The following is a 12,387-nucleotide window of genomic DNA, read 5'->3' as shown; positions in this document are numbered from 1 at the left end:
TGCAGTTGATGGTTGTAATGTTCTATAAACATAAATTAGGTTAAATTTTTTAATAGTTTTTTTCACATTTCCTATATTTTTAGGGTTTTTGTAACCATTCTAATACAGAGAGATGTGTGTTAAAATTGCCAACTATGATTATGTATGGAACAACTCCCGGGGGACGTCGGTGACTGGACACACAGCATACACCAGTCTGGACCAGGTGGAATGGCTGAGATCCCACACAGAACTGTATGTAGTTCTTGTGATTGTCTGCTTCTTCTTCCAGTTATGTTAATTCTTGTTTAATTTATTTTGAAGTTATTACAGGCATACATATTTAAAAAACTGTCTTCCGGGCGGGCCGCGGTGGCTCAGCGGACAAGAGTGCTTGCCTGCGTGCCGGAGGACCCCGGTTCGATTCCCGGCCCCAGCCCATGTAAAAAACAAGCAAACAAACAAAATATAATAAAAAAAAACAAGAAAATGTTTAAAAATGTTTCCCGTTCTTCCTTCCTTCCTTCCATCCTTCCTTCCTTCTCTGTCTTTCCTTCCTTTAAAAAAAAAAAAAAAAACTGTCTTCCTTTAAGTTGACTGCATTAATAGCATAAAATTCCCCTCTTTATTTCTGATAATACTTTGTTTGATATTACTATAGTTATACCAGCTTTTTTTAATGGTCAAAAAAAACTTTATATTTAGAATTTGCCAACTGTACTTAATTTAGATGATCCCAATTTTGTTGGCAACATCCAAAGAGTCACAATCAGGAATGAGATGAGCACATACCTTTTTCTCTCCATCAGGCCTGATTAAAGTGTTGACCCTGCCCACATCAATGTATAGAGCATCTTCACAGACTGTTTGATCCTGGTACTTGTACCCTTGACATCCATAATGAACACAAATGTGTTGTTGTCTTCAATCTTCTTCATGGCTGACTCAGTGGTCAGGGGAAACTTGATGATGCCATAATGCTTAAGCTTGTTTTTCCTGGGGGCGCTCTTCCAAGGATATTTCGGTTGCCTTCTGAAACACAGTGTCTTGAGCCAGTGGAATGTGGAAATATATCAATTGATTATCTACTGGCTGCCATTATTTCTAATGAAACATCAGTCATTATTCTTATCTTTTTCCCTCTGATTGTCTTTAAGATTTGAATTTTATCTTTTATTTTTTTAGCAAGTTGACTATGATATGCCTAAATATTATTTTATTTGCACTTATCCTGCTTGGGGATTTGCTGAGCTTCTTGGATCATGAAATTTGGATTTTTTTCCTTTGGTTATTTTTTAAAATAGTTTTTTCTGCCTGTTTCTCTATTTTCTTTTCTTCCTTGTAATATACATGTAATATACAATTACACATATATTAGCGTGCTTGATATCGACCCACATGTTTCTATTGATTTTTTCTCTATTGATTGTTACTCTTTTTTCCCTCTGTGTTTCACATTGGATAGTTTTGATTGATTTGTCTTTGAACTCATGATCCTTTCTTCTGCTGTGTCTAGTTCTCTGTTAAGCTCATCTGATGAATTCTTCATTTCAGGTATTATGATTTTTAGTTTGAGAATTTACATTTTAGAGATTCTATTTCTTTATTGGAATGCTTCATCTTTTGATCCACTTTGCCCACCTTTTCCTCTAATTTCTTTAAATATTTAGAATATTTATTTTATTTATTTTTTCTTATAGCTCAGATGCAGCTTCATTCAGTGTTTTAACATAATTACATTACAATTAGGTAGTATTGTGCTGTCCATTTACCTATTGTGCTGAGTTTTTGTATCCAGTCTTGTTGCACAGTCTGTATCCCTTCAGCTCCAATTACCCATTATCTTACCCTGTTTCTAACTCCTGCTGGTCTCTGTTACCAATGACATATTCCAAGTTTATTCTCGAATGTTGGTTCACATCAGTGGGACCATACAGTATTTGTCCTTTAGTTTTTGGCTACTCTCACTCAGCATATTGTTCTCTAGGTCCATCCATGTTATTACATGCTTCATAAGTTTATTCTGTCTTAAAGCTGCATAATATAGAATATTTATTTTAAAGCTTTTGTCTGGTAAATCCAACATCTGGGTTATCTGTGGTCTGCTTCTATTGATTGTTTTTTCTTCTAAGGGTTGCATTTCCTTGCACCTTCCATTATTTGATATATTTATGAGAGATATCATGTATGAAAGTACACAGAGCCTAATATACATAATAATTTTCTCAGAAAGAACTTGCTCTTTCCTCTGTACTGCAGTACGCATGAGGGGTTGATTTCTTTGATCTATCATAAATTTACCTGAATAAGTACTAAGTTGCCACTTTATTTAGCTTCAAGTTATCTCTCATTTCAAAGTCTGACGGAGAGGGATCAGGCCCCTCTCTCTAGTCATACTTTGTGACTAATCTCATGAGGCTATAAGAGCTCTTTTGGCCTTTCAGCTCTAGCTTATTCAGAAAAGCTCACTGCTTATTCAGAAAAATTGCACTGAAGAAAATGAAAGATGTAGGAAATCAATTCTGCATTTGAGACTTATCGAGATTCCAATACGCCAAGCTGCCCAACGTGTAGCTGTTATTAGGCTAGCTGGTTGGTCCTTGTCCATGCAAATTTTTTTTCCTAGGACTGGCTTTTCATATCCAGGAATAATAGCAGACGCTAGTCTCTGCTCAACTAGAAAGGTCTTCCTTTACCCCTTTTACTTCTTTGAATCACAATACTCCAGCCGTTTTCAAAAATTTTTATTTTTAAAGTTCATCCTATATTTTCTCATTATTATCACTGGAGCAATGGCCTTTACCAATATTTTACATCTACCCAAAAATGGAACTTCTGCTTTACATAGCTTGATGCTATGTTTATTAGGTACATGTAAATTTAGGTTTGTTATGTCTTCCTTAAATTATTTTGAAATGTCCTCTTAATAGTAATACCTATTGTCTTAACATGTACTTTGTTATTTTAGTTTCAACCTTTTTTCTATCCTGATATTTAAGGTGGTCTTCTGTAAGCAGCATATTTTTAGTTTCTTTCAGTGTGACAAGCTATGTCTTTTATTTGAACTGATTTGCCCTTTTATATTTAATGTGGTCATGATATAGTTTAGTTTAAGCCTTTCATCTTGCTATTTGTCCTTTCTCCACTGGACAAAGACAAGCTTATGTGCCTTCTGTTTTACAATACTAGATAGTAGAAGTGTTCCCCAGTCAGATATAATATTCATAACACTAACACATTCATATAAAGGAGACACAAAGCTTCACATAAAGTCTGTTCAAACATTTCAGTGTTCACCCAAAATTTCACCTTAATGCCATCAACTGTTATAACACCATATCCTCCCAACTGGACTGTGAGGACATCATCAACAGGTCTTAGAATCACAGTGCACTGGGTTCCCATGTTGAGTCCCAGAAAAGTCTCTTTTCTACCCCATGAGTGACAGCTAGTAACAATGAAGTTTTTAGAAGAAAACATAGTATCTTCATGACTTTGGGGTAGGCAAAGATTTCTTAATCAGAAAAAAAATCACTAATCACAGAAGAAAAATGATAAACTAGATTTTATTAAGATCAAGACTCTCTGTTCACCAAAAGATATCATTACTAAAGCAAATAGGAAAGCCATGGACTAGGAGATATTAAAATTCATATATCTAACAAGTAACCTAAATCCAGAATACATAAGGAACTACAAATCAATACTTTTAAAGGAAAAAAAAGGCTAATAACTCAATTTTCAAATGGGCAAAAACTTGAACAGGCATATCATAAAAGAAGAAGAAAATCCAAATAGCCAGTAAATACCAGGCATGCAAATTAAATCCATAAAAAGACAACATTACCAACTCGCCAGAATGGCTATAATAAAAAAGACTGAAAATACCAAATGTAGGTGAAGATGTAGGGCAAGTAGAGCTCTCATACATTGCTTATGAGAGTATAAATTAGTTCGACTATTTTAGAAAACTATTTGTCAGTATCTTCTAAGAGAAAGCAATCCTATTCCTAGATAGACCCAAGAGAATTCACTATACATGTCCACAAAAGACTGTACAACATGTTCATAACAGCTTTTATTTCAATAACCCCATACTGGAAATAACTCAAATGTCCACCAATCACAATACGTTCATTCAATGGAATACTACTCAGCAATAAAAGTGAATTAATTACTGATACCTGCCACAACATGGGTGAATCTCATAAACACTGTTTAGTAGAAAATGTCAGACACAGAAGAGTACATACTGTAATATTCTATTTTATGTGAAGTTCAAGAAAAAGGCAACATTAATCTATTGTGATAGAATACAGATTAGTGGTTACTTTTATAGTGGAGTCATTGGGAAGGTGTGCAAGGGACCTTGCTGGGGTACTAGAAATGTTCTAGATCTTGATCTTAATCTGGGTGAGATACACTAGTAGTGTATACATATGTAAAAATGCATCCAGCTGTATAATTAAGATTTGTACATTTCATTGTACGTAAGTTATATTAAAAATAAAAAAAATTGAAAACAGTCAAATGAACAAGTCCCTTCTGCCTATCTGTCCATCATCCCAGTCAGCTCAGTAGTTGAAAAACCACCTTCAAGATCATCCTCATTCTAGTAATCTAGTTTTTTCACACACTTGCTGAAAATGAAGCTAATCAAATACTTATCACCCAAAGTATCTCAAGTGTCTCTCTGTAGGAAAGGCCTCTCCAGACATATTTTGCCTCATCTGCACAGATATCATGTAACTATTGGTGAGTCAAAAGACTTAATATTTTACTTCGAACATTTTAATTAATTGATAAGTACAATGTTTAAAATCTAATTTAGGGTATTAACATTTGAAAAATAAAACGCAATTTCATGCCTAGACTCTGCTTGGGTAAGGGTGTCGTGATGACTGGGGGACTCAGATGATTAAAGCAGTCCTGGCAAGGATCCAGGAAGATAAGGAATCACAACATGGAAACACCGGGTTGGGGGATGGAAGACCCCGTGGGTCCTAGGAAATGCAAAGCCTGAGGCCTTGGCTTCCTGCCTACCCTTTCCCTCCCACAATCTTTGGATCCTGCATCCTCTGTCTCACCCTTGGACTCCACAGATATCTGCTTTAGCATTTTAACATATTTTAACTTTTTTTGTTACAAGTTTGAAAATAAATACAGGAAGTAGGAACCTAAAAAGAGTGAAAAAATAGATTTGAAAATGAATCAGGACTCTTAGGGGTAAAAATACAATTTAATAACTAAATTAAAAATTCAGTGGCTACTTTTGCAGCATCAGGACACAGCAGAACATTTTATAATAGCAAAAGGTTGGAAACAGCACAAATGATCATCAATAGGGCATTTAAATCATGAAGATCTACAGTCCCTTATCTGCAACTTTAAAAATCCAAGATGTTCTGAAAACCTGAAAAAAAAAATTCTGGTGTGCAGCAAACACATTGGGTGTCAAAAACTTCATCTGAAGTGACATGAGACTAATTAGCCCACTTACTGTGAGTATTTGTAAGTTTTCCTATAGAGATATTAATCTGTTTATTTCTCTAGTCCTTACAATCATATGACTTGAGCAAAATGGAATACAAGGGAAAGCATATTAGAGTGCTGGTAGTCACCAGTATTCATTTTCTGCTTTGCCATGGTAGTTGAGCTTGGGACACGACCAACCAGGCTATAAGCCAAATTTCCCAGCAACCTTTGCAACTAGGTGTGGTCATGTTACAAGTCCTGGCCAATGGGATGCAAGAAGAACTCATATGTAGCATTTGTCCTTAAAAGGACAGCCCCTTTCTGAAGATGAGCAACTTCAGGAGAGACAGAAGCTACATGCTAAAGAGCGGCTCTATCAGACCAGGATCACCTAATTCCAGGTTGTCACAGAGAGGTAGAAAAACGTCTATTTCATTTCACATTGTAGCTACTGTATTTTGCTGCCTCTTTGTTACAGCAGTTCAGTCTACACTATGTAACATAGAAGGCTACTCAGTTTATGTACATCCTTTACCTATATAAGTTAAGTTGATTAAAAGAATGTATTAACTATGGGCCAAGAGAAAACACTGTGACAAAGTTCCCTCATTCATTCTACAAATACCGAGTGACTGCTCTTTTCTGTGCTGTTTGATTCCTGTTCACACAGAACTGAGATTCTAGTGCAGCACATGGACTCTGATGTTGAACAAACAGGGCTTTGAATGCTGGGTCCAATACTAGGTTTGTGACCTTAGGAAAGATGTGTAGGTGCTCTAAGCCTCAGTTTAATCATCTATGGAGTGAGGATGGTCACATATCTCATAGGACTTTTATGAGAGTTAAATGAGATAATGCATATAAAATATGAAGTCAGCACCCAATAAGTGTTGTTGGCATTCTATTGATTCTAGGAAATAGAGGATGCCCCAGGCGAGGTGTAATACTAGAGATGGACCAGTATTGCTTCTACATTGTCTACCTTCACTCCCACCACAAATATTATTTCAGGGCCTGTAAGATAAAAGTAAAACTGTTGCTCTGAATTATGAAATGATCCTTGAGCGTGAGACAAATGAGAAATCTCCCAAATTCTTGCAGGAGGGTTTTTACATTCTCTCCTTCTATATATAGATCTAGGTTTGCCTGAACTAAGATAAAATACATTTGCTAAAACTGTGTTCTTTTCTAAATTCAGGTAATTTGGGGCAGCCGGATAGCAGGCTGAAGTCCAGCTGCATTGTGTCTGTTCACTGAAAAGCTCTGCCAAGATGTCCCCTCCGGTTCAGGCTCTGCCTCAGGCCTCCTTCCCTCCCACTGTGGGACCAGCTGCTAACAAGGGAATGATGTAGAGAATCTTCAGAGGCCAAAGGCCCTCCCCGTTCCCTACCCAGGCCAAAGCTCAGATATATATTAAAGCAGAAAGCAACTCTACCTGTGGCTACCGCGCCAACTGGCTTTCACACCCAGAATACTGATTGGTTTGGGGTGCAGCCTGGGCATCAGGGACTTTTTAACCTCCCCAGATGATTCTAATGCATGTAGCAAAGATTGAGATTGACCATTCTAAATTGCACTATATCTTTCCTTGAACTTTAGTAAATCATTCCCTTATAATACACAACTAAATAATGAATGTAAGTAAAGGGGCTTTTAAGCTATAATGCTACCTAAACTCACCAGAACATGGGATAACAGGGTGATTTTGACCAGGCTCTCAAACTCTAGGAACATGCACATTTTAGCTACTGGACAGCGGCACATTTGTGCTGGGGAGTAGGATAAGTCCTTTTGTCAGATATTTTTACTTCAGATTGATCTACTTCCTTCAGACTTCTTTTAATATATTTATTGTGCAAGTTGCAAAAGTTGTTGCTGGTCACTCATGGGTATTCTCAGGTGAGCAGATTTCATGAGCAAAAAAGCACTGCTGCTGCCCAGGTGAGTTTGAAGATAGTTAAGCCTTCTGTTTCTTCCTCGGCAACCCTCTCTCCCCAGAAAGCACAGGGTATTGTTTTTGAATGGCCATCAATTCCATTTCTGTATCTTAATGTTAATAACACTTTTTTAGCAATTCACATTGCCTTGAGTCACCTCTTCTTTTTTTGACTTTTTTTAGGGGTGGGGGGTGGGGTGCATGGTTCAGGAATTGAACCCGGGTCTCCAGCATGGAAGGTGGGCATTCTAACCACTGAGCAACCCATGCACCCTCTAACATTTTTTATTGTATAATATAACATAAATACAAAGCAAAGAAAGAAAAAAGCAATCGTTTTCAAAGCACTTTTCAATTCATAGTTACAGGACAGATCCCAGAGTTTGTCATGGGCTATTATACCTTCATCTCAGATTTTTCCTTCTAGCTGCTCCAGAATAGAAGGCTATAGAAGGCTCCAGAATAGAAGGCTAGAAGGAATAAATATGTGGGTTTTTTTATCATCACAATTGACTTTTTTGTGAAAAATAAAATATATACAAAAAAGCAATAAATTTCATAGCACAGCACAACAATAACCTGTAGAACAGATTTCAGAGTTTGGTAAGGGTTACAATTCCACAATTTTAGGTTTTTACTTCTAGCTGCTCTAAGATACTGGACACTAAAAGAAATATCAATTTAATGATTCAGCAATGATGTTCATTTGTTAAACCTTACCTTCTCTGTATAACTTCACCATCACCTTTGATCTTTCCATCCCATTCTTTAAGAGTATTTGGGCCATGGTCATTCTACTTTTTCACGTTGGAAGAGACTGTCAATGATATGGGGTAGGGAGATGGAACTAGCTGGTGTTCTGGAGAGGCTGGGCCCTCTGCGTTTTAGGACTTATCTGGTCCAGGGACCCACCTGGAGGTTGCAGGTTTTTAGAAAGGAATCCTAGTACATGGAACCTTTTTATAATCTCATATAGTGCCCTAGGTGTTCTTTAGGATTGTCTGGAATGGTTTTGGTCAGGATTTGGCAAGTTATGATAGGTAGCAATGTCTAACTGAAGCTTGTGTAAGAGTGACCCCCAGAATAGCTTATCAACTCTATTTGAACTCTCTCAACCACTGATACTTTATTACTCTTCTTTTCTCCCTTTTGGTCAGGATGGAATTGGTGATACCACGGTGCCAGGGCCAGACCCATCCTTAAGAATCATCTCCTATGCCGCCAGGGAGAATTTCATCCCTGGATGTCATGTCCCATGTAGGGAGGAGGGCAATGATTTCACTTGCAGAGTTAGGCTTAGAGACAGTGAGACCACATCTGAGCAACAAAAGAGGTCCTCCAGAAGTAACTCTTAGGCATACCTATAGGTAGGCTAAGCTTCTCTGCTACCTACATAAGTGTCACAAGAGTAAGATCAAGGACTTGGCCTATTGATTTGGGTGTCCCTTATGTTTGACACAGTATCGGATGTTTCCCCAATGGTAAAGTTTAATAGTTCCATATTTTTTCCTTGAGTCACCTTTTAAAAATATTTTATAGCCAACTTTGTAGTATGTTTTAATTTTCCAAACTTCGTATGTAAGTTTTAAAATGTAAGTACTTTACACTCATTTTTTTCACCAGTGAAACCATTAGGACCTGGTGCTTTCTTTTTCAGAAGGTCATTAGTTATTGATTCAATTTCTTTCATAGACACAGACTAATCATATTATCTAGCTCTTTGTGAGTTTTGGTAGATTTTGTCTTTAAATAAATCAATCCATTTCATCTAAGTTATTAAATTTGTGGGCATAGAATTGTTCATAATATTCTTTTATTACCCTGTTAATGCCCATGGACTCTGCAGTGTTGCTCCTCCCTCTTTCATTTCTGATGTTAATAATTTGTGTCTTCTTTCTTTTTTTCCTGTTTAGCTTAGCTAGAGGTTTATCAATTTTATGGATCTTTTCGAAGTACCAATTTTGGTTTCTTTGATTTTCCTCTCTTGGTTTCCTGTCTATAATTTCATTGATTTCTGCTCTAATTTTTATTATTTCTTTTCTTCTGCCTGCTTCAGATTTATTTTCTCTTCTTTTCTAGTTTCCTAAAATGGAAACTTATAAACTTTAGATCTTTGTATATGAATTCAATCTCTCAATTTTGCTCTACCCACTGCTTTTGCTGCATCCCACAAATTTTGATAAATTCAATTTCCATTTTAAATTAGTTCAAAATATTTAAAAATTTGAGACTTCTCTTTTGGTCAATGTGTTATCTAGAAGTACATCGTTAAATTTCTAAATATTTGGGGGTTTTCCAGCTGTCTTTCTGTTTTTTATTTCTAGTATAGTTCCATTGTGGTCTAACAGCATATTTTGTATGCTTTCCATTTTTTAAAATTTGTTAGTGTTTTATGGCCCAGAATGTAGTCTATCTTGAGGAATGTTCCAGGTGAACTTGAGAAGAATGTATGTTCTTACTGTTATAGGATGAAGTATTCTATAGATGTCAATTAACACCCAGGTGTTGGGTGGTTCAGTGGTAGAATGCTCACCTTCCCTGCAGGAAACCAGGTTCAATTCCCAGACCATGCACCTAAAAAAAAAAAAGATGTCAATTAGATCCAATTAATCGACCATGCTATGGTCAACTATATCCTTACTGGTTTTCTGTCTACTGGATCTGTCAGTTACTGATAGAGGGGTGTTGAACTCTCCTGCTATAACAGTGGATTTGTCTGTTTCCCCTTGCAAGTCCCTCAGTTTTTGTCTCACATGTTTTTATGCTCTTTTGTTAGGCACAGCCACATTAAAGACTTGGATAATTCATTTTCTTGGATAATTCACCCCTTTATCATGTAATGCCCCTCTTTTTTTCCTGATAATTTTCCTTGCTGTGAAGCTGCTTTGTCTAAAATTAATATAGCTACTACAGCTTTCTTTTGATTAGTCTTAGCATGGTATATCTTTCTCCATTTATTTGCTTTTAATCTATTTATGTTGTATGTTTAAAGTGGGTTTCTTGTAGACAGTATACAATTGAGTCTTGTTTTCTTATCTACTATGATAGTCTAATTGGTGTATTTAGACAACTGACATTGATATGATTGGATTAAGACTAACTGCATTTAATGGTTTTCTATTTCTTATACTTGTTATTAATTTCTCTGTCACTCTATTTTTCTGCCTTCTCTAATTTTAACTGAGCATTTTATATTATTTCATTTTCTCTGCTCTTAGCATATCAGTTATACCTTTAAAAATGTTTGCTTGTTGCCCTAGAGTTTGCAATTTACATTAGCAAGTAGTTGAAGTTCACTTCCAAATAATAGTATACTGGTTCATGATAGTGCAGTTACCTTACAACAGAGTATTCCCAATTCCTCCCTCCCATCCTTTATAACACTGATGTCACTCATTTTATTTGTTCATAAGCTATAATTACTCAGTACATATTTGCTATTATTATTTTGAATAAACTGTTATCTATTAGTTCAATTTAGAATAGGAATAATATAGAATTTTATTTTGCCTTCATTTATTCCTTCTCTAACACTTTCCCTTTCTTTATGTAAATGAGTTTTTGACCTATACCATTTTCATTTTCTCTGAAGAACCTCTATTAACCTTTTTTGAAACCTTTTTTTTTGAAAGATAGGCTTACTAGCAATAAATTCCCTCAATATTTTTTTCTCTGAAAGTAATTATTTTTCCTTTCCTTTTGAAGTATATTTTCACTGGAAACAGAATTCTAGGTTAGTGTTTGCTTTTGCTTTTTTCAACACTTTAAATATTTTACTTCATTCTCTTCTTGCATGGTTTCTGAAGAGAAGTCCAATGTAATTCCTATTCTTTTTCCTCTATAAGCAAAGTCTTCCAACCACCCTCAGCTTCTCTTTAGATTTTCTTTTTGATTTTTTGCAGTTTGAATATAATATGCCTAGGTATAGATTTTTTTGGATTTATCTTGCTTGGCATTCTCAGCTTTTTGACTCTTTATTTGGTATCTGTTCCAGGCTCAGAATATCGTCTTCATCTGGGTAGGGGGAAGCCTCCCTCCTACCCAACCCCTGCAGGACACCTAGCAATATTCCGTCAATGGGCTTGTGCATCCAGGGCCCAATCCAATTGGCTAATTTAACACAAACTCCCCAGTCTGGCACCCATTTGGCCAAAGGGGTGAGGCCAAGGCACAGAGGCCAAGCTTCAACCAGTATTTCTCCTGCAACTCCTATTGTGGACTCTGTGACTAGGATTCTCTTGCATGGATGGTGCCTCTTGAATCATTAAACTTCTCTCCAGGCAGATGACAGAGCTTCAGTGAGCTCCAACTTCCCACAGTTTCATTTATGTACTCATTCATTCTAGATATTTATCAAAGGTGTCCTACTTACCAGGCACCATGGTTCTTAGTCCAAGCTGAATCTTAGACTCCCCTGAGGTGCTTTTAAAGAGTGCCTGTGCTGCACCCCCATCCTCCAGAAATTTTGACAGACTCTTTCTGAAGTGGTACCAGTCATGGATTAATTTTTTTTTGTATGCTCTATAAAGGGTCACATTTCATTATTTTTTCATGTAAGTATCCTGTTATTGCAGCACCATTTGTTGGATTTTTGTTTGTTTGTTTTGGAGGAGTACATGGACCAGGAATAGAACCCAGGTCTCCCGCATGGCAGGTAAGAATTCTACCACTGAATTTGCACACGCCCCCATGGATTAATTATTAAAAGCTCCTTAGGTGGACAGTAGTTGGAAACCACTGAATTACAGTTTGTAGAGTTGAATGAAATGGATATATTATATATAAAGTCCTTGGAGTGTCCAATGGAGTGCAGCACTACTCCCTCCCAAGCTTTATGTAGGATGACTACTGCTCCATTCCAAAGACACCAGGACCAGGTTTTTTAAAAGGTCTTTGATTTGTGTCTTAGTTTCCTAGGGCTTCTGTTTGAGTGTGCTAAAGCTGCCAAAATACAACAGACCAGAGATAGATTGGCTTTTAAAAAGGGGATTTATTTA

The 12,387-nt window shown here is 36.5% G+C and overlaps 1 protein-coding gene across 1 annotated transcript in view; it reads right to left on the bottom strand.

Moving 5' to 3' along the window:
* Positions 1-7,790: 7,790 nt before the first annotated feature.
* Positions 7,791-12,387, bottom strand: part of PIAS2 (protein inhibitor of activated STAT 2) — a 189,476-nt gene continuing 184,879 nt past the window's right edge. Inside the window, exons 14-15 of the mRNA XM_077135545.1 lie at positions 9,924-9,964; positions 7,791-7,860 (exon numbers count right to left, since the gene is read on the bottom strand). Of these exons, the coding sequence (XP_076991660.1) occupies positions 7,836-7,860; positions 9,924-9,964 (66 nt within the window). The 3' untranslated portion in view covers positions 7,791-7,835. The remainder of the gene's footprint in view (positions 7,861-9,923; positions 9,965-12,387) is intronic.

This window comes from Tamandua tetradactyla, chromosome 18 (assembly GCF_023851605.1).
Source record: "Tamandua tetradactyla isolate mTamTet1 chromosome 18, mTamTet1.pri, whole genome shotgun sequence".
In the NCBI taxonomy this organism is placed as follows: Eukaryota; Metazoa; Chordata; class Mammalia; order Pilosa; family Myrmecophagidae; genus Tamandua; species Tamandua tetradactyla.
Note: the sequence above shows the minus strand (reverse complement) of the source record. Positions and strands in the feature narration are given on the sequence as shown.